At 43.6% G+C, this 23,894-nt stretch overlaps 2 protein-coding genes and 1 long non-coding RNA gene across 4 annotated transcripts in view; all 3 read right to left on the bottom strand.

Moving 5' to 3' along the window:
- Nucleotides 1–738: 738 nt before the first annotated feature.
- On the bottom strand, nucleotides 739–2,137 carry LOC105898727. Its single transcript, XR_004164251.1, has 2 exons — nucleotides 2,064–2,137; nucleotides 739–864 (listed from the first exon to the last, which is right to left on the bottom strand). It is a non-coding gene; the product is annotated as an uncharacterized LOC105898727 (long non-coding RNA).
- Nucleotides 2,138–5,165: 3,028 nt separating this feature from the next.
- Nucleotides 5,166–10,815, bottom strand: LOC105898722 (mitochondrial glycine transporter A-like). The gene is made up of 9 exons (XM_012825768.3): nucleotides 10,685–10,815; nucleotides 10,427–10,482; nucleotides 9,833–9,935; nucleotides 7,815–7,939; nucleotides 7,427–7,511; nucleotides 6,868–7,047; nucleotides 6,573–6,741; nucleotides 6,223–6,389; nucleotides 5,166–6,036 (listed from the first exon to the last, which is right to left on the bottom strand). The coding sequence occupies exons 3-9, from the start codon at nucleotides 9,845–9,847 to the stop codon at nucleotides 5,914–5,916; spliced, it is 864 nt and encodes a 287-aa protein (XP_012681222.1). The 5' UTR covers nucleotides 9,848–9,935; nucleotides 10,427–10,482; nucleotides 10,685–10,815; the 3' UTR covers nucleotides 5,166–5,913.
- A 1,237-nt stretch (nucleotides 10,816–12,052) lies between these two features.
- Nucleotides 12,053–23,894, bottom strand: part of myh9b (myosin, heavy chain 9b, non-muscle) — a 33,674-nt gene continuing 21,832 nt past the window's right edge. For both annotated transcript variants that reach the window (XM_012825767.3, XM_031572809.2), the window contains 23 exons: nucleotides 23,667–23,827; nucleotides 23,425–23,533; nucleotides 23,083–23,214; nucleotides 22,752–22,958; nucleotides 22,389–22,526; nucleotides 22,154–22,277; nucleotides 21,672–21,843; nucleotides 21,162–21,374; nucleotides 20,828–20,972; nucleotides 20,521–20,727; nucleotides 20,222–20,326; nucleotides 19,779–19,931; nucleotides 19,103–19,351; nucleotides 18,739–18,951; nucleotides 18,259–18,471; nucleotides 16,895–17,056; nucleotides 16,559–16,687; nucleotides 16,307–16,395; nucleotides 16,028–16,151; nucleotides 15,628–15,836; nucleotides 15,211–15,319; nucleotides 14,623–14,795; nucleotides 12,053–14,122 (listed from right to left, as the gene is read on the bottom strand). In XM_012825767.3, coding sequence (XP_012681221.1) covers nucleotides 14,014–14,122; nucleotides 14,623–14,795; nucleotides 15,211–15,319; nucleotides 15,628–15,836; nucleotides 16,028–16,151; nucleotides 16,307–16,395; nucleotides 16,559–16,687; nucleotides 16,895–17,056; nucleotides 18,259–18,471; nucleotides 18,739–18,951; nucleotides 19,103–19,351; nucleotides 19,779–19,931; nucleotides 20,222–20,326; nucleotides 20,521–20,727; nucleotides 20,828–20,972; nucleotides 21,162–21,374; nucleotides 21,672–21,843; nucleotides 22,154–22,277; nucleotides 22,389–22,526; nucleotides 22,752–22,958; nucleotides 23,083–23,214; nucleotides 23,425–23,533; nucleotides 23,667–23,827 — 3,645 coding nt within the window. In that variant the 3' untranslated portion in view covers nucleotides 12,053–14,013. The remainder of the gene's footprint in view (nucleotides 14,123–14,622; nucleotides 14,796–15,210; nucleotides 15,320–15,627; nucleotides 15,837–16,027; nucleotides 16,152–16,306; nucleotides 16,396–16,558; nucleotides 16,688–16,894; nucleotides 17,057–18,258; nucleotides 18,472–18,738; nucleotides 18,952–19,102; nucleotides 19,352–19,778; nucleotides 19,932–20,221; nucleotides 20,327–20,520; nucleotides 20,728–20,827; nucleotides 20,973–21,161; nucleotides 21,375–21,671; nucleotides 21,844–22,153; nucleotides 22,278–22,388; nucleotides 22,527–22,751; nucleotides 22,959–23,082; nucleotides 23,215–23,424; nucleotides 23,534–23,666; nucleotides 23,828–23,894) is intronic.

The raw sequence follows: 23,894 nt of genomic DNA, 5'->3' as shown, positions 1-23,894 counted from the left end.
TATGATTCCAATTGGGGTAGGGGTATAGAGCATAAATCCATTTTATATTTAAAGTGATTAAAGCAGCTTGTAACATGAAAGGACATTTGCTGCTCTATCATATTTTCTTTCAGGAAAGGATTATGCAACTTTTGGTCAGTTTCAAGACTTTACTCAGATAATGTTTGAGAAGACCAATACTGTAACTGGCTTACAGTTAAAAGTATTTCTTCTTTCTCACCTAAACCACTCCTCACAACTGATGGTGAGTCTATCTGTCAAAAATCTTCTCTTTAAAGTATTTTCCATAACAGTTATACTGAGGACTACTATATCAGATTGGAGTCTGGTAGAATAAGGCAATGAGATCCATACCATCAAGATAAGACAAATTAGTAAATAGAAATAATGTCATGAAATGTGGATGCACCATGGGCAAATTGAAACAGTAATCATTACCATAAAACAATTGGGGAATGATTTATGTATGACTGTTGCAAAGTTCCGCCACAAATAATCCTCTCATCAAAGAGAAAGATGTGGAGCAGAATCCCTGCTATGCTGTAGCACACGTCCTACACCTAGCATAGCATGGGCAAGCCAACGCCAGGCTCTAACTGTGTGCAACCTTACATAGTGTGTAATAGGGGTGGGAATTGCCATAGAGGCGACGAAACGATACTATCACAATATTTGGGCCATGATACAATATTATTATTACGTTATAACATTTTACGACACAGTAAGTATTGTGATTACGAACCATTGTGATTTCTTTCTCCCACACTGAGTATCCATTCTTAAACTCAATGACAGTCGCAGTAGCACCACACTTCTCCTATGGGACATTCTTCTCTGCACCAACTTGTTGCTCTTCATTTGAACCTGTCCAGTGGAGTAAGGAAGGTTGGTCGGTCATGTTAGGCATACTGTACATAAAAGACTCATATCCTTGGAAGATAGTAATGGTAAGCGTAATATCATAAGATCAGCAACCACCTGGCACTGCCAAGGTATATTCCCTGCACTCGTTGTCGTCAGGAAACATTCACTATGATTCCAATGGGGGTAGGGGTATAGAGCATACATCCATTTTATATTTACAGTGATTAAAGCAGCTTGTAACATTAAAGGACATTTGTTTCTATCATATTTTCTTTCAGAAAAGGATTATGCAACTTTTGGTCAGTTTCAAGACTTTACTCAGATAATGTTTGAGAAGACCAATATTTCTGTAACTGGCTTACAGTTAAAAGTATTTCTTCTTTATCACCTAAACCACTCCTCACAACTGATGGTGAGTCTATCTGTCAAAAAGTTATACTGAGGACTACTATAGCTGATTTGTAGTCTGGTAGCATAAGGCAATGAGATCTATACCATCAAGATAAGACACATTTGTAAATAGAAATAATGTCATGTGATGTGGATGCACCATGGGCAAATTGAAACCGTAATCATTACCATATAACAATTGGGGAATGATTTATAGATTTATGCATGACTGTTGCAAAGTTCTGCCACAAATAATCCTCTCATCAAAGAGAAAGATGTGGAGCAGAATCCCTGCTATGCTGTAGCACACGTCCTACACCTAGCATAGCATGGGCAAGCCAACGCCAGGCTCTAACTGTGTGCAACCTTACAAAGTGTGTATTAGGGGAGGGAATTGCCATAGAGGCGACGAAACGATACTATCACAATATTTGGGCCATGATACTATATTATTATTACGTTATTACATTTTACATGACATAGCCTGTCCTTACACAACGTGTTATCTCCTTGCGCTGCTTGAGTGACAGACACGAGACAAATAATGCTCTGGAACAGATAAAAAACTAAACGAAATTTAACAATGGGCCACCAAAGGTTAACTTATTTTTTGTAAACTATGTTTTCACTGTAAAAATTCTGCACTTCCATTCCAACACAACTCGCACATTGCAACAAATCAGCCGGGAGCTCATGTCAATGGTTTCCGTGTCATAATAAGCTTGAGCAGTCATTGTTACATATAAAGGGAGGTCGCGCATAAGATCGTGCATTAAATATATACTTTAAGGTAAGAAAGACAATTCTACCGGCAGTGATGACTCCACACGTTGGAGAAGGGAAGGCATGCGTTTCCAAAGGAAATATTACCGGATGTGATGTCACAATGTTACTTGCAACCAGTCTTCAACTGCATAGACATACATAGACGCATCGCGTGTCAACGTCGCCGCCATATTGGAGAGGTGAAGACTGGCCTGTAAACAAACGCAAGCAAACAGTCGTTTTTTTTAAATAGACAAACATTGGAAACATGGAGCAAGTCATATTCTGTTTTGTTTTGAATAATGTTATATATATATATATGAATTATTTATAACATGATGTATTTGTATGCATCAAGAACTTTCATTAAGTCCATACAACAAAAGGGTCATTCATTTGACCTTTTGTTTTACTTCTGTGTTCTTATTACTGCAGCTATGTGTCCTCAGAGACAGTATTGAAGACTGACATTTGAGATGCTGTGTTTAGTTTGTGTTTAGTTTCAGTATGGAGTATCACTGAAAATCAAATCTGTACTATACTGTAGTATTAGATTATGTGCAAACTTCTCCTTGGTAATACTTTTGAGGATGAACTGTTTTCAAGAGAAATCATTATTTTTGTGTGTGTAAAGGGGTTTCCTTCTCGCATTGGGGGGTGAGGGGTCAAGCACACACAGTGGTCCTTCAAAGCAAAGAGGTGGGTGCCTTGTGAAATGACTACTTTATTTTAAGGCAAAAAGTAGAAGCCAAATAACATAGACGTCATGACACGGTGAAATGAGGTCATGCTACAATGACCCAACAATATACCCTTGGCAATGACCTGATTCAAGTCATGGCTGTGGCCCTGTAGCGTTTTTTGGGCAAACAGTCTGAGTGGGAGGGTTTGAGACTTCAACACAGAAACACTGCGATGCCAGCTACAATATATCCAAGTTAAAAGCTGAGTTTTTTTTTTTCCACATGCAGTGTCTTTTTGAAAAGTAGAAAGGTAGCTTATGAAAAGAAGCTGTGTTATATATTTCAGTTATGAATGAAGGCACATAAATGGTCCCTGCATTAGAGCAATTTGCGGCCCTAAAATATCAAGCTTTTTAATCTCATCTTCACATTTGTAAATTGACTGAATTCTCTTTTACGAACACAGCCATACACATAGGTACAAATCTTTTTTGTTTTGAGTTGTTTTAAACAAACTGAGGGCAGGAGACTGCAGAATGGAGACGATCAGTAACATTTCCATTTACACACACTAGATGGCGCTTTACGCATGTGGGCTGAGAGCGAAAAATGCCTTGACTGACGGACGAGTGGACCATATTAAGACAGCGGAATGGAACTACCATATTAAGAAAGAGACCATATTAAGACATTGGTGGAGACGCTGACTCCCAGGTTAAAGACTCTCCTATGTTGCAACTTTGTTTGCCAAGGGATCCAAAGTTCTAGGTCAAAATATCACAATATGTACTTAGGGAAAGAGTACATTTGATAGACAAACCTTATGAAAGTTAACGTTTACAAGAGTCTCATTAAGAAGAAAATTACCTTTAGCCCCAAAAGAAAGTACTTCATGTAGGCTACATGTTATGAAGAGACTTAGATGTGTCCTTCCATAAAGGGCCTGATGACTGTACCAAAACATAAACTTAAAAAACCCTTTTATATAAAATAGTTTTTTAAGTTTATGTTTTTTATAAGGACAATGTATCTATGGTTTGTCATTGTAATAAAGAAAGCAAAATAGGAATAGGAATTAAAACAAAACAATTAATGTCATTGATTGATGTGTGTAATAAAGTAGTAAAACTGAAAGGCAATCCATCATGGACCTCTGTCATAAAAACAGACTTGTGTTCAGTACAATCTCAGCTGTGTTACGTTTTTTTAATGATTAACGCTACAATTGAAACTTTTAAAATTAAAATCCTAGTGAAACGATTTAGCTGGCCGAGTTTGATATTTCCAGTCCCCATGCTACACTAGTGTGTGCAAGCCAAAGCCATTAGCTGGGAAAACTTAGTTTTCACGTGATAGACTTTAGCTAAACACCAAAGGTGTCTGCTTCAGCAAAATATTATGGGGCCCAAAACGCTATGTGTACAATACTACAATCCTTAATGCCACAAATTGAGCCTAATATGGTTGATCAATTTCAATTAAAGCCAAGGCCTCATTTTAGCCTTGGTCCAAGACAGTGCCACCTTGTCTCTCTCATCTTTGACTGAAATAGTGCTTTATAGTGTTATGATACTTTAATCACTATAGTCTGAAGTTATTAATATACAATGGCCTATCTTTGCTCAGGGTTAACTGAATGACTGGAACTGATTACACACATCCCCCAAGGCCCTTAGTCATCTCATTTGTTCTGCACATTGCATTATATACACGGAAGGCCAATGTTCTATTATAATGCGTTGTTTCATTATAAGAAAATCAGAATAAGTATCATATAAACTGTATATCATGTGAACTGAATAAGTTAACGTCAGTGACGTCTATAAAACTCTTGAATTTCAGTCAGAACCTGGAAGCTAGGACAAATTGACTGACTCAGCGGAGACGTCCCTCTTCCCTGGATCCACATTCCCTCTCTTACCACTCTGGCCCACATTTTAGCACAGCCCTGTTCTCTTGCCTTATCTCTGTCTATCGTCTGCTGATAAGTGTTCGTGTCCTCTCTGTGTCCAATAAAACCTAGGTCCCTCCTGCACTGAAAGAGTTTTTTTCATGTCAGGAGCAAGGCTTTTTAACAATTCCTCTCTGTCATATATTGTCTGGCTGAGAGTTGTGAGCTAAGACGCCCGGACACCAATTTAAAAGAATGTAGGAAAATCAGATATCATTGTCATCATCATCAATATATATATGTCACGTAATGCTTTCATATAGATCTTTAAAAAAAAAATTCAAAGTATTTTTTTGTAACACCCTTTATTTTAAAATTAGCATTTTATGGTGCGTGAGAGAGATGAAGGAGTTTTGAGTTGTGCCTTTAAAATACAAATATAGCTTGACTTTTATCAGTGCTACTGTGCTGTTCTGAGGCAAGTATGTTGGCCGTTACCTTGTAAGCTCGCTAGTTTTAAACAAAAAATCTGTAATGGGGCTTTAAAAATCAAAACAAAGTGAAAAATACAATTTTGGGATACATCATTTTAATTGCAAAATATTAACCACAACCAATATTAACCATATAATAACTATTTATAATAACTCAGCACATGGTATTAATATAAGGCAGCATATAGTTGTGCATTTAGTCATGAGAACAGATAACTTAGTAACAACAATACAAAAAAGACTGTCACAGATAACATTAACCAGATTTAAAGTGCATTCATTCAGGCAAAGTATTCAACTGTGGTCCACTTTCAACCTCTACAGCTTACAATGCCTAATCCAAATGTAGTAGTCATTCTTCAGGTGATGTCACTAAAAGCTGGTCAGATACAGTATTAGTGCAATGAAAGCATGTCCAATTAAGCCCTCATCAATGAGGTTTGGACCGTAAATCTCAAGTTTCATGTAGTCAAATTTATAGCAGAGGTGAAGTGTTCACCTCAAGACCAGCAGTTCTACCTTCACACTCAATAGAGCCCAAAAAACCTACTGTCTTTCTGTGTGTATGTGTGTGTGTGTGTGTGTGTGACATCAATGCAGCTGCCTTACACTTGAAAAGACAAATGGCAGAATTCACAGTCATGGCGCCAATGGGGACAATAAGGCGACAGACAGCGGGGTCAATTTTTGCACAGCAGCTTTGTATCTGTCCATATAATGTCCCACTCTTTACTGGTCATTGCTGGCCAACTTGTCCACTTGTCCTTCACTTGCTTGTTCATCAACACTTCTTTGGCATTCTGTGTCTTTCTGGCTGGTCCGCCACTCAGGATTTGAGGCCGAACTGAGCCATGAGCTGCTCGTACACAGTCCAGGCCATGGCCGCCATCATGGTCCTCCTCAGGCAGCGGGGCACAGCGCCTCTGAAGAACCCGCACAATCCATGTTCCTGGACAGAGATAGGGGCAGCTTTAGGCACTCAGACAGATTTAACTAATAGGTAATGCTGCAATATATGCTATCAGATTTAGACTAAAGACAACACAAAGTGGAGCCAAATTTAAAAGGGTAAATGCGGTCACAGAACTCATCCAATGGTATTTCATGTCTGCTCAGAGGGCTATTGATGTCTTACCTTGTATATGAAGTATACAGCGTCTGATGTCCTCTTATAGAGGTGGGGACAAACTTGCACATGCGTTTTGACAACATCTGCTGGCTGTGTCACCAGGGAGGCTAGGACACCAGCTAGCACTCCGCAGCTGAAGTTACCCAGTGGTGCATAGGACGATGAGCTAATCTCTACAAAAAGGGAGAGGCAGAGGAAAGCTCAGCAGATTGTTTCTTATCTGTGAGGTGTAGAGTGCATGTGTGACCTACTTTCATTTCTGGATAAAGTGAATAGAAGCAGTTGTGACAACAGATTTAAGCAGCCCTTTGCTAGTGCTACCACACTCATCCATTACAATTCATTAAAACACTCACCCACTGGCAGTGCATTCTTGCTTTGGCTGTAGAACATGAGGTAGAGGCCTGAGAAGGGTGCGTCTCGGAGGAGTGTGGCTGCCAGGCCAGAAAAGAGAGCCCGTGGTCCCTCGGTCTGACAGACACTACGCAGGGCCCCCAGCACACTGCTGTAGTTATACCTTCCACTCTGCAACAGCCAAAAAACAGGAGAAGCATGTTAGGCTTTATTGATTGATTATTGATTAGAAGGGTAATCTGTACATCTTATGTGCACTGTAATGCATAGCCATTGTAAAAACTCTGAAATACACACCTCAAAGCGTGTTTTGATGACGGTGACCGGCAGCATACAAACCCCTGCCACCACACGGGCCCCGGCCCCGAGCAACATGGCCTCCAGGGCCCCGGGGCTTTTCTCAGAGAAGTAGTGCTGCTTTAAGGAGAAGTAGGTGCTGAAGTAGATCCCCACACCGGGGATGGTGCGCACAAATGACTGCAGAGAAGAGAAAATGAACATTGCAAATGGCATATTGTCTCATAGGTCTCATAGGAATATATAACAATGACTGTAAGGAGCACAGACATCGTACGCTTGTTTTAAAAGTCAAGCAACTGTAAGGAACTACAGCATGGAGCAGATTCTGACTAAACATAGGTTGTTTCTTGGCAGACCTGATTAAGACTATTTACTGCGCAGAACCTGGCTCCAATTTGAACATATTAAAGGTATCGTTTTGACAAATGTAGTTATTTCTACGTAATGGAAGGGCAATGCTTTTTACAGTCATTGATTCTATGAAGTGAGTGAGTGTGTGTGTGTGTGTGAGAGAGAGACACAGAGAGAGAGAGAGAGAGAGCAAAAAGATACTCACTGGTGACACCCCTTTCCATAGTCCTAGGACCTTTTCTGTCCTCACCACGCTGAGGAACTCTGTTACCATCCCCACCCTCGCAGACCTGAAAGAGCGACAGACAGACAGGTTTTCACCATTAGAAACACAAACCATTAACCAAACCTCCACTGACAGTGTAGAACAATAGCCATCAATAGCCGAAGTTAGATAAAGAAGTGAGTTCATCAGCTTACTACATCATGGAGTTCATCAGCTTACTACATCAATCTTTGGTCCTGTACATCAGAACGCCAATACATCACTCACACACTTAACAAGGCAGTATCTTAGACTGCCTCCATCTACAGGTCTGAAGATAGGAGAGGGTCAATCATACACTGAGTATCGCAATAATAGGTTCACTCACCCTGGCTGTGTGGTGCTGTGTAGTGTCTGCAGGCGGGTCTTCACCAGGTCCAGTGGCTGGAAGAGCAACGTGGAGCAGGTACCACTCAGAGAGCCACACATGAAGGCCTTAAGGGCAGGGTGGACCTGAGGAACAAAAACAGCGCACAAAGGAGGGAATAAGCACAGGAATACCTCATATATCAGGCAAAACTGGAGTCTTCAATTTGTAGTTTACCGTAATTGATATCAGGTCAATTTCGGTGAAATGAAGAGCAGGCTGCATTTGTTTATTTTGTATTTGTTGTTTCTACATTCAAGTGAAGTACTATTTAAATTCTGCAATTGTTGACAAACAATACCATTTCAGTACAGTGTATTTTATGCTGAATTTATATGTATGATTGTTTATCGTTATATGTTTTAGGTTCTGATGGTAATTTTGTAATACCAAAATATTTGTTGGAGACTCAGGTTCAGGTTTAATCTTGTGCTGAGGTTGTTTTGTTCTTCTGTTGTGTTGTTGTTGATCTCCTGTGTGGTGGTTTGGAACCCTGTTTTCCCAAAACATTTAGCACATTCCCACCTCCTCCTCCTCCTCCTCCTCCTCCTCCTCCTCCTCCTCCTCCTCCTCCCACACTCCCCTTCTTGGTTGTAAACAACCCCCCCACTGTACTTTAAACAGCCCAAGTGGGAATTATACAAAACCACAGGCTTTCCTTTCTCCCATGTCAAACTCTTTTAGACCACTACAACTTACATGAACCAAAAAAAATCAACAAGAATTTCTTCTAACAGTCCACACCTAAATAGGCTACCACAAATGCAGTCTGACAGACAGTTGTTCTGAATTAGGCTGCATTGTTTGTGATTGCTTTTCATTTGTTTTTAATTCACCGCAATTTTAACCGCAATTTTTGAGAATTCCTACAGCAGATTCAGACACTTTTGGCTGCAACAATCACAGCAAACCCTCACCAGATCCTGGTTGGACTGATTTAATAAGTCTGGTATTTACTGGAGTTCTTTGTGAACATGTCCTATAGGATCAGTGTGGCTGTGAAAGCAAAGCGTTGTTCCAACGTCACAGTCTTAAGCAATAATGCTTTACATAAGAAGTTAAGTACACGGTACACGGAACCTGAACGCACGTTTGTATCTCTCTCTTTTTGTTTTTCTCCCCCTGTCTTTTCATTGGGTCTTGTATGGCTGGCCTCTCCCATCAAAATCTGCTAGAGCAGCAGGTTATTTGGCTACAACTCTGTGTGAACCAATGGGAGCACTGCAACACAGAGGCTTGGCATGAGATCACTACAGCAACAGGTCTCGTGGTCACAATTTTGAACGGACCATTGGCAGTAGTGGCATGAGCAGTGCTGGCTGACAGATTGGCATGCCTGTCCCTGGTCCAAGCAGGTCTAAGATGGCACTGAAGGAATCTGACCCACTTCTGACAAAGTCACAAAGGAGTCTGACACCAGCAGATTTACACTTTATTCAGGCTCCTTGTCACAGAGCCAGGCACGTGAGAAGGAGATGAGTGATTTCGGGGAAATTACCCTTAAATTTGAGGCTATTGTATTAGGGGAGAGGCACATGACTAAAGGCCTTTATATGCTACTCCGACTCCGTTACGGATGGGCGGGCGGGCGGGCGGGCGGACGGACTATTTTGCAATTTTTTGCATTTATGGTTCTCCGAAGGCTGTGGGTGCTGAGTAGCCAAATGGACATGCAAAACGGCCAGGTCACTGTGACCTGCAGTAACTTTAGACGTTAGATCAATTTCTTTATCAGGCATGTAAAGATTAAGATACACTTTTTGTAACAATTGTGAAAGATGAAGTGATAGCTTGATAAGAAAAAGCTGACAATATTCTAAACATACTGCATTTTGACAGTAGGAGATTCTACTAACCTCCATACAAATCATGTTCTATTTTTGGAAAGCAAAACCAGATTAAATATAGGCTAGGCAGAGTTGATTAAAATGTAGGCATTGCATATCCAGACACTCACTTAGATCATTCAAGAGACTCACCAGAGATAGTTCCATGATCCAAGAAAATATAATCTGTGCCGAGGTGTTTCACAGATCCTCCTCTTGATTCAAAAAGTCTTCTTTCTCTTGAATGGTGCACTACCTATTTTAAACAAATGTCCAAAGCAACAGACATTTAAACAGGAACTGCATTTGTCAATCCAATGCTTTCTTTTTAAGAATCACTTGATGGTGAGACCACTTGAACCAAGCTTGATCTGCTGCGGTATAAAATGTGGTACTGCCTAATATTTGCCCCTGCGCCAACGTAGCCTAAACAGCTGACTCCCACTATGTTAGGAATTAAGAAGTAAGACTAGACAGTCTGTTACTGATTAAGTCATCACATATCAGCATCCCGCGCATTAAAAGCACACTGTTCTCATCACGCAAAAGCTGCTGACACGTGTAGGCTAACTTACTTTATTAGCCAAAGCAACGGAACAGAAGTGAATATGGTTTGCTATAGACAGCCTGACTTTACTTATTTCTATGACAAGTAACAATGGAATAGTATAGCTGGCAAACAAGGGTAAAGATCTGCTTAATTCACCACAATTAAGTTTTGCGCAGACAAACTAATTGGCATCTTACCGTTATGAGTTACGGTGTAATTGCTGGTCAGTGGCAATGCTGGCATCACATGACTGCTACAAAGGAAAGTAAGGTGAAACATCAGAAACATAAGCTGACAGTCAACAGTCAATCATTGAGTTCCTGGGACATTTAGAAATCTATCTCCTAGCACATTCATAGTGGACTGCCTGACGTAACACGGTTATTCATTCTCCAGAACATTTTGAATTGAACAATTTCTACTTACATTACTGAATTTATTTAAAGAAAACATACATGCTTCACTGTCCGGTTGCACTAGTCCTTCAGATAGTCTGAGACAGCTTCGCGTCTGGATAGACCCTTCAGTATACCGGGGGCAACAACATATAAGCGCAAACCAGTTTAAACTCGCCATCCACTATTGTTTGGGCAAACTCTGACCCGGACTGTGATAGTCAGTCACAGTGGAGCACTCTCGTGGAGAAAATATGCAATTAATATGAAGGGCAGGTTATACCTTACAGTACTGCAAATAAGTATATGGCAGCCATCTCCGTCGTTCATTTCAGATGTTGGAAACTGTAAATATAATGGAAATGTGTTGGCCCTTTACCAGCATCAGTAAATGAAGTACATTTTCCTGAACCCATGCTACACTAATAATGGCTGTGGGTCCTCCTTCATTTGACTGATTCCCTTAAAGTGTAAGTTCACCCTTTTCTTTTAGCTGTACACTAAATTATATGACTGAACTGTGATGAAACACCAGCGTTGATGTGTTTCATCACAGTCAAAACGGGGTTAAAAATGACTGGTTGAAATGAAAAAATACTGTACTGTTTAAAACCATCCTGAAACTTGCGAGGCCGATTCTGACAAGCCCTGGTTAAGACTGTGAGCCCAAATCCGCGTTTTGGTGTATCCAGATTGATTTTTGAAAGTCTGGACAGCAAAAACCCACACAAACCACTTAATATGAGAGAATTTATGGTTTTAGTATCATAGTGTATTTCTTTATTGCCACAAAAGTCAATGATGTATCCAATACCCCTTTCATTCATCAAATACGCCTGCAGAAGACTTTAAAAACGGGAAAGCTCATGGGGAAAATATGTACATAATTCAGCTTCCAATTCTCATTAATTCTGCTTTGTTCTGGATCTGACTATACATTCCACAGTGCAATTTTCCATCACGGATGTGTTGGTCATCATTCCACCAGAGAAAAGGCAGCTCTGAAGTAAGAAAGACGACCGATACTTCACGGACTATAGGGTTTGGTTAAAGGCCTCTACATACCCAGGCTGAAGACAGATTAAACTATGCAGGGCTTCCTACACACTTTCTTTACTCCACTAACACCCTCCAAGAGGAAAAGGGGGCTTCTAAACCAGATGTCAGATGGACAGTTTTCTCCCAAAAGCTGACTGCAGATATACAAATCAACTGTAAATATACAGTTTCAACCGTGGTCATGTCTGCACAAATGTATTGCATTCTCATTTCTTCCTATTGGCCTCTTTTAAACATGGGCACAGGACTATTTCTAATTGTATAAGTTCTATCATATGTACCACTTGAAAGGCTAAGCTACTGCCATTCAGCATAGAACGTGATTCATCATAACAATCTAATCATACAAAAAAAAACATGACATCATGATAGCAGTTTAGAAAGCCATTTTATTGCATCAATACCAACAATTCATGACTCATCCATCTAGATACTTTTTTCAGAGCTGCAGAGAAACAGTAGAAAATTAAGACTTTTTTTTTTCTTTTTAAAATTTTATTTAAGTGAGAGTATAACTCGTTATTCTAACCATTAGTCCTCAATGATAATAGATTCCTCTCACTTCCCAGCAGTGTGAGCGAAGAAAGCTGACCCTGAGCACATACTAAGGTGGGGACAGGGTGTCAAAAGCACAGCCACTGTCAGATTAAACACCATCCAGACCTCCATGTACAGCTGTGTTTAACACAACCCCAGTAAAGCCCCTCAATTATCCCTTCATTCTCCCAATATCAGGTGAGAGCCAAAAAGGCCTTCCCAGCCAGCGATGGTTTGTAGGCCTGCCCTGTGGCTCCCCAGGTATACCTATCACCATGTACGTTTGCAGAGGGGAGTTTAACTAAAACCAAATCAGCGGTTACAGCCTTCCTTCTCTCCCCTCCCGTCTAGGTCCTGTTTTGGGTTGGAAAAAACAAACAAACATTGAAGTTCCCCTCTCAGCAGTGCCCTGAGAATACAGTGTGTGCAGTGAGTTACAATAATCTACCCCTCCACCCCTGTCAGCTTTGCCACTTGCGTCAAAAGAAGCTACTAAAGACAACATGTGTGAAGACCGTATATATATAAAAAACAAAAATAAAGTCAGAACAGTCAAAGATCCAGATAATCAACACAAGTTTGACTGAACCTATTTAAGGCTGTAGTGCGAGCGGGTAGAATTACATGAGCTTGTGCATAGGCTAATTAAGTTGTCCTTCGTCAATTATTATTCGCACCAGTGTAGTGGCATACATGGCATTTGAATAGTCAGTTTAATACTTCTAATATGCTCAGTGCAAATATACTTCTAGCCCGGTTTTTTGAGTTCTTGTGTGCACGTTTGCAGTAATGTTCCTGTGCAGGTTACAGCCCAAAGCATACTTGGATAAGGTACTAAAGCGCAGCTACTATTCATACAGTACACATGGCAGCATCTCCCACTCATGAGGTGTGTGTGAGAGAGAGAGAGAGAAAAAGACAGAGACAGAGAGAGAGACAGAGTGGGAGCTAGCAAGAGCCATTATACATGGGTAGTACTTCCATCCTTAAATCAGTATAAAAACTTCAGAATAAAATACAATTCTTTAAATTGTGATATTACTTTGGTCCCCTTCTATTAGTTTCTCATCTTCAGGTTTCACTTCACTTTTTTGTCTCCTTTATACACACTACTTCTTTCCTTCCTTACTTCCTTCCTTCCTTCCTTCGGTCAGTTAGAAAAATAGATCCAGGAACAGCTCTATCACAACTGGAATGTTTCCTTACAAAAATAGCATTCATACTTTATCCCAGAGAATCACATGAAAAGACTGAAAGATTTTGGTCCTTGTTGACATGTGAGTGGTACTATCTAAGGGAGGATTGTCAAATGAACAGTTAATCTGTAAGTGTGTTTGTAGGTAGATAGATTGTCAGCTCAATGGTTGCCAAAGTAAAAAATTAAGTACAGATATATGGCATTGGTAGGTACAGGCATCTCACATCTGCATTGGATTTTAGGGCATCTGACATTTCCCTGTGTGGATGTTACTGTATTGTCCATTTTTGCAAAATATGGCACTTATGCATTTGTATGTGTGTGCGTAATTCCTGTGGACAGCCTTGTCCATCTTCTAGTGTGTTTCGATGAGTATTTTAGTGTGTGTTTCGATGTGTATGTAAGTGTGTGTTTCGATGTGTATGTAAGTGTGTTTCGATGTGTATGTAAGTGTGTGTTTCGATGTGTATGTAAGTGTGTGTTTCGATGTGTATGTAAGTGTGTGTTTCGATGTGTATGTAAGTGTGTTTCGATGTTGTGTATGAGAGTACAGAAGCAGGTGTACACTGCAGGTAGGCGGGCACTGTGGGTGCTTTCACTCAGGCTTGGGCTCCGAGGTCTCGCTCTTGGTCTCACTCTCGTCGTCGCTCTCCACGCCCTGGCGGCTCACGATGCGCCTCATGGTGAAGGGCAGGTCACCTCGCCTATAAGCCAGAGGTCAAACAAAGGTCAGAGAGGTCTCAAAGGTCACCTAACCGAATAGGTGTAAGCAATCAGTGAGGATGAGGAAAATCTGTAGGACAGCTGAACTAGAGGGTTTCTGCTTGGCTATGGCTGTATAGCTTTTTGTAACACTACATAGTGTGTGTTTGTGTTTGTATGCGTGTCAGAGAGAGTGGGGGGGACTTTAACAATATGACAAGCTCCTTTCCTCTAGAAAGGTAGGCGGGGGAAGCAGTAAGCAGGTTGGTGTGAAAGCCATTTGTCAGTGTTACAAAGCCTATGCTGGATCTACGGACATGGGTTAAGGCAGAAGGCAGACATTATTAGGCTCACTAAAACTGAATTGTAACCTCTGAACCATGACTGGGCTGACCTCAACCACACAACACTGGATGGTATAGATACGGCTTCAGAGTTGAGAATTACAGTCTGAACTGTTATGAGACTTCTGTATATGTATGTACTGTATGTATGTGTGTACCTGAGCTTGCTCTTCAAGGTGTTCACTTCGCGGTTCATGGCATCAGCAGACTCGGAGGCGTCCTCTAGCTCTCTCTGCAGCTTCCTGCGGTTGGCATTGGCTCTCTGCGCCTCCTCCTCCGCCTCCTCCAGCTGACGCTTCAGCTGCTTCATGCGTGAGTTCAGCTTCTCTGACTGGACAGCAGGGGAAACAGGGGGCTCAGTTATTTACAGCAAACAGCACAACACTCAGCAAAAAAAGCCCAACCTGAGAGATCAGCTGGCTCCATGCAAAACAGAGCATGAAATTGGAAATTGAAATAGTAAAAAATATATAGTTGCGAATTCAGCAACAAGAACTTCGACGTTGTCTTTAATATGGTGGTTTAATTAATTTGTCCTGTTTTTTTACAACTGTGCCACATGGCCTAAACAGATTTCACAACTCTGTAAAACTTTAGGGCGATCCGTTACTATGGGGAATAATGATAATGGTAATAATAACAGTAATATGTTCAATATTGATTGTCCTCAAAGACTAGATGTTGATGTTTTTAGAAAACGGAGGTGATGCTTTCTATGGTCATTGAAGGTGTGGATGATGTCTGACCTGGTCCTTGTACTGCTCAGCGCTGCGTCTCTCATCATCCACCTGCAGGACGACCTCTTTCAGCTTCTTCTCCGTACGCCGGACCAACTTGGAGGCCTGCTGTCTCTCCCTGCATGGCAGTGCACACATATATCAGGTCCATTCACACACACACACACACACACACACACACACACACACACACACACATATATATATAAACGATTAAGATTCTGGGGCCATGCTGCAGTTGCTTATGCAGTAAACCTAACAGCACAGGTCCTTCCTGCTGCATGCAGGGTTGAAGTGAACCCACTAGCCTGACTATAACAGAACTGATGACTCTAAATGTAATATCTGATTTCAATGATTGAGTTAGAAATCCCCAGCCATCATATTTTACAGGCAAGAGGTCAAGTACTGGTCAGCCCAACCCACCGGGTCTCGATGTCGAGCTGCTCCTCCAGCTGGGCAATCTTGGCCTCCAGGGCGGTGATGCCGGCCTTGTACTTGCTCTTGACGGTGCTCTCTATCTCCTGAAGCTTCAGCTTCAGTTCCTTGTTCTGCCTCTCCAGCTGAGAACGCGCCCCCTCCAGGCGCTGGACGGTACTGCGCTCGGCCGTCAGCTCCACGTTCATTTGGTCGGTCTGAGAGGTGGGTGAAGGAAAGCCAGAAAGCAGAAGGATCCCAGAGAACGACAGGTGAGCAGAGACGGATAAAGAAAGGAACGAGAGAAGAGAGCCAGGGAACAAATGAAAAAGAGCAAAACAGTGAGCTGATGAAAGCAGGTTTAGTTGACAAAGAGTCGTGGTCCTCTCTCCTCCGGTGGTGCACGTACCTGCAGCAGGGCCTTCTTGAGACGGTCGTTGACCAGCTCCGTGTTGCACTGCTCCTCCTCCAGCTCCTCCTCCAGCTGAGCGATGCGACTCTCCAGTTTCCTCTTCTCCTCTGCAATCAGAGCACTGAAGACGAGAGCAAAAAGAAAGTGAGTAAGGGGGTGAAGCGAGAGATAATTACTTTTAAGAGACACCGTTTTATTACGAATGCCTCATCACTACACACACACATACATCCACAGAGCGATAGATAAAGAAAGAGAGAGAGTGAAAGGGCTTACTTCTTGCTGGCCTGGCTGTTGATCTCATCCTGCAGCTCATCCCGCTCCAGCTGGGCCTGCCTCTTCATGCGCTCTGCGGAGGCCAGCTCCTGAGGGGTGCAAACACAGGGGGACCATTAGAGAGAGGGTAGAGGAGATGGTCAAAAGACAGTGTGAGCATGTGTGGCTCAGAACAAAAGTGTGTGTGTGTGTGTGTGTGTGTGTGTGTGTGTGTGTGTGTGTGTGTGTGTGTGTGTGTGTGCGCGCGCTCACCTCCTGCATCTGGATCATCTCTGCCTCCATACTCTTGACCTTCTTCTCGTTCTCCTTAGCTTGGACGAGAATCTCATCTCTGGACATGCGAGTGTCTTCCAGCTCCCGCAGAAGGTCCTTCATCTGGGCCTGAGAGAGTGGGAGATAGAGAATAAAAAAATTAAGATTCAAACATCATACGGCATTCAGACATACGGCTTCATGGAATGAGAGTAGCGAATACAAAGCACGACTAGGATGGTGCTTATATTCCATCAGAAATGGCACCCACATATGTGCACACACACACACACACACACACAAACATACACACACACACACACACAAAACCCTTACCTGGAGTTTCTTCAGCTGTTTTAGGTACTCGTCGCGGTTCTTGTTGGCCATGTCGATGGCTGCCTCCAGTTCCTTCAGGTCCAGCTCCAGCTTCTTGCGTGCTGCCACAGCAACAGAGCGCTGCTTCCGCTCATCCTCCAGCTCCATCTCCATCTCACGCACCTGAAGCATGGTCAAAAGCACCATCAGCACAAGAACTACATCTCCTATGATCATAAGCGGAGATCCTGGGGGGGACGTGTCCCCCCCTACCATAAAGTTGTCCCCCCCAACAATCATTGGAAACCAAAACAGAATTTTTTTGAAAAATATAGTAATATGAAATAAAAATACGACGACACAAGCGGTGCTAATTATAGACGTAAAACAATGTGTTTTTTAAGTGTTGAAAAATCATGTTCCCCCTATTCCTCAAAGTGGGTTGGTTCACATGCTGTTTCCAACGGGCAGGGCTACCGGCAGCTCCGTGTTTAATTTAATCAGCCCAGTAGCCTACACGGTCAGATTGTCAGACTGTTTCCTCCTCTGTCCCCTGTCGCTGCCGCTATGATACGATATGTAAAGAGATTTACCTCATTCTCGAACGCAGTAAGAACATGTAAAGAAGAAGTTTTTTTCTAAACTTCATTTACGAAGTTCCAATCGATATGCACAAGTATACATACGTTTATTAATGGATTGGCATGACAACGTGAACGTTTGCCGATAACACACGCATGCCGGTAATTAACACCGTTAAGATAGCTAGCTAGACAGTCTAGGACACTGTCCTGTCAGGGGCAGGTTCATGCTAGTTAATAAACGTAGGTCTACATCTCAGTGCCTCTCCAGATTTGTTAAATTATCTGAAGGTAAATTAATGTCATCTTTTCCTGCGGTCCATTAACTATGCTGGTATTGCGACATGGGGTGGCAGTGGTACAGGGGGTAGAGAAGTCGTATTATAATTAAGAGGTTCCTAGTTCGATTCCCTGTCGAAGTGTCCATGAGCTGTTTTATAACTTATTTTGAGCATCAAGTTCTCTTGAACTTTGGACATTATTTGTCTGTAAATAAATATTTCGTGTTAGTACATATAATGCTGTTTAGAGAATTCTAAAATGACTTTGAATTTCTGTTTGTAAATGTGATAAGAGAATTCGGTATTTAGCAGTTTATACTAGCTCTCGTGAAAGCAAATTTTTCATGTCCCCCCCCCCCCCCAGAATTACTCTCTGAAATTTGACCATGTATTGTCCCCCCTACAATGAAATGGGATCTCCGCCCCTGCCCATGATGCACAGTAAGGTCTATAATGGGACCCAAAATTAAAAAAATGAATAGGAACCCTATAGAGTTTTAATCGAACACCCATCTTTCCTCACCTGTTTGACAAGCTGTTTCTTCTTCTCCTCGCCCATCTCATCGCGGCCCGCCAGGTCTCTCTCATACTGGGCCTTCATGGCCTGCATGTTGACCTCCAGCCTCAGCTTGGCGTCCTCGGTGGCTTGCAGCTCGTCCTCCAGCTCCTCCAGCTGAGTGCGCATCTCCTCCAGCTGCTGGTCCATGGCGCGCTTGGACTTCTCCAGCTCATGGACCTGTGCGGGCGGGACAGAGAGGAGGGGTGAGTGAGTGAAATCACAAGCAGGATTGAGAGATTCTACAAATAGCAAGGTGCTCATTTGTTGCTTTCCATTCTGATTTCACGAACTACAAACTTTCAGCCAGATACACTGTACACATTTGACTTCTGACAAGAATTGTTCATATTTCTGTAACTGTGTGCTTAACAGGAGCCATTTTGAAGGCTTGAATATGAATTAAACAGCAGCTCGGAAAAAATGGGGATGGGGCCTCCTTCTTACACTCTTGCCAACGTCATCCTTGGAGGAGACTAGGTCTTCCATCTCGGCACGGAGCATTTTGTTGGCGCGGTCCATCTCGTCCTTCATGTCACTGAGGCTCTCCAGCTCGCGGGTCAGAGCCAGAGCGCGCGTCTCCTTCTCCCGGGCCTCTGCCTCGGCGCGGTCACGCTCCTCAGCGAAGCGCGCAGAGATGGACTTCTCCTCAGCCAGCATCTACACAGAGAAAGTGAAGGGGGAGGTTAGCCGCGAGTTAGCAAGTAACAGGCGAGTTTAACATATTACACTACATCAAATCACGACTAACGAGAAGTCATCTAAACGTGTACTTCGGTTTCCTCTGAGCGAGGTACAGGGGTAGGCCCACCTGGTCGAACTTCTTCTGCTTCTTCTCCAGGTTGGAGACGATCTGCCGGAGGTGGTCCTGGTCCACAAGGAGGTCGTCCAGCTCCTGCTGCACGCGGGTCTTAGTCTTGTCCAGCTTGTCGAAGGCGGAGTTCCTCTCATCCAGGCGCTGGGTGACCCCCTCCAGGTCGCGCTGCAGCCGCTTCTTGCCCTCCTCGGCGCTCTCCAGGCAGCCGGCCTCCTGCTCCATCTTCTTCTTAAACTCTGCCACCTGCAGCCCGACAGGACAGGGAAGGGGAGCAATTGGTTTAGGCTATAGCTGTAGCATTTACTCAAACAGTGCATCTCTGGTGTTTGTGTTTAACACAAGGAGAGCGCCAGTGTGTACACCAGCTGTTTACTAAGCTGTAAAAGCATGATGGAAGCACACACACACACACACACACACACACACACACACACACACACACACACACACACACACACACACACACACACACACACACTAATAAATAGTTAACTTCACAGTTAATGGTCATGATGGAGTAAAGTGTGCATTACATGTGTTCGTATGCAAATTCATTTCTGCGCTCATTGCACAAAATCTGATAGTAGCTGCTGAGATTGGTGAAGGTGGTGTTTGCAAATTGAATATTCAGACGCTGGTTGTCATCGTCCTGCACTCTAAACCCGCCTACCTGGCTCTGTGCGGTGAGCAGCTGCTTCTCCACGTTCCTCTTGGCCTCCTCCTCCTCCTCCAGCTGCTCCTTCAGGCCGTTCTGCTCATCCTCCAGCTGCCGCAGACGGCTGGAGAAGGACAGCTTCTGACGGGTCTCCTCCTGGAGAAGCTCCTGCAGGTGGGAGAAAAAGACAGGTTAAGTTTCGTCCACAAAAATCACCATTCAGCGAAACATCTCAGAACTATAGGCAAATATGACCAGGATGTTACAGTTTTTGTTGATGTAGTTGGTTTAAGGTACATGTCCATTTCTGAAATTTACATTTTTTATTTTAAGTTGTAGTTCCATATCCAAATTGAAATGTACACAATCAGCGATATGGGCCATGTCCATACAGAATATCCACATCCTGTTAATTTATATGCCAAATGCTGGTTTGCTATGCTTGAGAGATGACAAACCTGAACGTCCTGCAGCTGGGACTCCACAACAGAGCAGTCCTTGGTTGCCTTGATGGATTTGCCCTCCACATCGTTGAGGAGTCCGCTCACGTTGTCCAGCTCCGTCTGGGCAGGGGAAATGAGGAACAGATCAAAGTCAATCTTGAGTCAAAGACTTTGAATTTGTATTGGTCCTACACAGTGGGACCTATTGCACAGGACTTCATAGGATTTAACGCACCTACAACTCACACCACCATGAGCTAGGTGTCCTCTAGCCTTTCATTTCATGGACGTCCTCTAGGCTCCTCGGTTCTTACCTGTAGTTTGGCCACCCTGTCGGCCAGCTCGATCTTCTGCTTCTCGCTCTCGCTGTGTTTGACCAGCAGCTCCTGCACCTGACCCTCGGCCTTCTTCCTGCGGTGCTCCGAATCCCCCTTGCCCTGCATCAGCGTCTTCAGCTCGATCTGCAGCTCGTTGCGCTCGCTCTCCATAGCCTGCTTGGCTTTCTCCATGGACACCTTGTTCTGAGAGGACCAGAAGGAATAAGCTGGGGCTAAGTGTGGGTGTTCACATGTGTGTGTGTGTGTGTGTGTGTGTGTGTGTGTGTGTGTGTATGTGTCTTACCCTCTTGGCCTGCTCCAGCTGCTCGTTGAGCTCATCAAAGGCCTGGCCATGTTTTTGTCTCATCTCTGCCACTTGAATCTCATGCACTTTGGCCTCGTCGTCCAGAGTCTTCTTCAGGTGGGTCACCTCTGTCTCACGCTTGGTCCTGCAGATAAACAGAAGATAAACATGTATCTGACACAGACACTGTGCTAGAGCAAAAGATGGTCTCTGCTACCATTTAGGCAAAAACAGGCTCATAATGGTACTGAGGAGGGGACTTGCCTATGTTACCTCCCCGCTCTCTGAGATATGAATACAAATGTGTGTGTGTGTGTGTGTGTGTGTGTGTTACCTGAGCTCCTGCTGGGTTGCTGTAGAGTCCAGGGTGTCCTCAAGCTCGGTCTTGAGGGCCTCCAGCTCCTCGCCCAGGTCCCGGCGCTGTTTCTCGGCTTTGGTGCGGGCGGCGCGCTCCAGGTCCAGGTCCTCCTGCAACTCGGACAGCTGAGCCTCCAGCTCCCGGATCTTCTTCTGGGCTAGGTTCTTCTGAGCGGCCTCCTCCTCAATCCTACAGAGACAGGCCATAGCTCAGCATAGTTAACACAAGTCCGATCCATGTTTCTGAAGTGTATAGACTATTATACATCTACTCTACCCATCAATCTGTTGGTTAATCTATTTCAAATTATTTAATTAATTAGTTAATTTATTGTACATAGAACTACTAGTTTGTAGAAGTCTGTTTACTTAGAGAGAAAGACAAGGGGAGAAAAAAGAAAGACCATATCTATCAAACTGGTTCTCTCTCTCCCTCACACACACACACACACACACACACACACACACACACACACACACACAATACCTGGCAAGAGCCTGCTGGAGTTCCTCTTCCTTCTTAGCCAGCTGGGCACGGAGCTCAGCGATCTGGGCCTGCAACTCCGCGATCTGGTCGGTCAGCTCAGTGGAGTCTCCCTCCAGTTTGCGCCGGTTCTTCTCCAGCTCCTGCCTCCCCTTCTCCTCTCTGCGCAGGCGGTCTGAACACAAGAAAGATCGCAGTGGTGAGAATAGGTGATATCCAGGGCAAGAGTAAAGAGGTATTGGTTGTCAGATGTGTTGATTTGCATTTATTAAGTTGCTGAGTTACAACGTAGCCTCTATGTAACCAAGTCCATCTCTTAAAAATCAAATCAATACAAAGAAATGTGGACAGAGACGGTGGTGTATTAATTAGGTAAGGGGGTCTAATTAGGCTGTAATATTCCAAAGCGTGTTTTATTAAACATGGCTCAACCTCATGCTGCAATGGGCCTCCAGGTAAATATAGCATTGTAGTGGGTAACCTACCCTCCAGATCAGTGATCATGGCCTCGTGCTTGTTCTTGAGTTTCTGCAGACTCTTCGACTTCTCCTCCTCCTCGGCAAGGTTGGAGGTGAACTCTGAGATCCTCTCTTCCATAAGCTTCTTCTCCTGCGGATGGACAACCAAGGAGGGGATTTACTTGCTAGACAGATCAATAATCCACCAAGACAGCAGCGGCTCTTTAAAAACTAGAGGAACACACTGCAAAGCAACACAAACCTTAACCAGTTTGTTGTTCTGGTCATCCAGCACCATGACGTCTTCCTCCACCTTCTTCAACTTGGACTCCATGGTCACCTTCTCCAGCTGCAGCTTCTGCCTGGCAGCCTCTTCCTCATCCAGCTGGTTCTCCAGGTCCTGCAAAAGCAAGTTGAGGAGACTCGTCACATCAAATGCCTCTGGTCTGGTGTTTGCTGTGGTATTAAATCGGCAAGCTTGGATGTCCCCCTTTGTCAAGCATGATGTTCCTAGGCTAAATAAAATCCCCCCACCTCCCACCCACAAGGACTGAGACAGTCATTATTCCCTTCATCTACTATGTTCCACCTCTGACAGGTGCAAACTGAGGTGTTCTCTCTTTACCGAGATGTTCTGCTGCATCTTCTTCTTCTCAGTCACCAGCTGGGTGGCGCGCTCCTCCTCCTCCTCCACCCGCGCCTCCAGGTCGTGCAGGATCTCCTCCAGCTCCTGCTTCTTGGCCACCAGCCGGTTGCGCATCTCGTCAGCCTCGGCGCACAGGTCCATCTCAGCCTGCAGCTGCTCCTGCAGGGCCATCTTCTCGGAATTGAGCTAAGGAGGAGATCAGAGAAGAGCTGAGCAATGATAATTACCGATCATCTCTGGGTCATTACGTTAGCCATCACTACTGCTGCTACCTGGCCTCTGCCAGGTATGAGGGGCCGATAGACTGTACCTGCTGCTGCTTGACCTCCATCTCCTGAAGCTGCACCTCAGCATACTCCTGCTTCTCCTTCACTTTCTTCAGCTCACTGTCCTTGGCCTCGATCTCCTCCTCCTGCCTGCTTACCTGCAGCAGCGGCTTCACCTGCGAAGACATGGAGGATTGAACAGTTAAGAGAGACCAGGTGCAGACACACACACACACACACACACACACACACACACACACACACATTATGGTCATAAAATATTGCAATAAATTGCATTGCTTGCCATGTCTCAATTAATTGTATGAGGGTGTTTGAATACTTTGGTTACACTTCAGAGGCATAGACAGGTTAGCTTCTGAAATTACCTTGGTGAAGAGTCTCCACCACTGCCAGTTTCTCAGCTTCAGGTAGGCAGCACAGTTTCTCTGAATCACCTTCATAGCAGTGAGCTGTTGCTGTCTCTTAGCAAATGCCCTGAAGTGAATTGAAAGAGAAAAATTTCAATGATGATTTGTTATAATACAAAATAAAAATAAAATAAAATTAAAAAAAACGATTAGTTTCTGTGTGCTTCAGTCTAGGCAAACCATTATTAAAGGACTCTTACCTGCGGGCCACATAACCACGGCACCAGGCCTGGAAGCTGATGATGACGTCAGTGATCTTCATGTCTCTCTCCTCTTCCAGATGGGCCAGCACTCCAGCCCTGAAGAACACTTTACTCTGACCAATACGGAACAGGTTGGGGTCCAGCTCCAGGGCTTTGATCTAATAAGAAATGAAAGAGTTTTATTAAAGCTACGAATGAAGAATATTGAGAATGATAACGAAGCCC

The sequence above is a fragment of the Clupea harengus genome, chromosome 1 (assembly GCF_900700415.2).
Source record: "Clupea harengus chromosome 1, Ch_v2.0.2, whole genome shotgun sequence".
Lineage (NCBI taxonomy): Eukaryota > Metazoa > Chordata > Actinopteri > Clupeiformes > Clupeidae > Clupea > Clupea harengus.
This window is presented reverse-complemented; position numbering and strand designations above follow the sequence as displayed.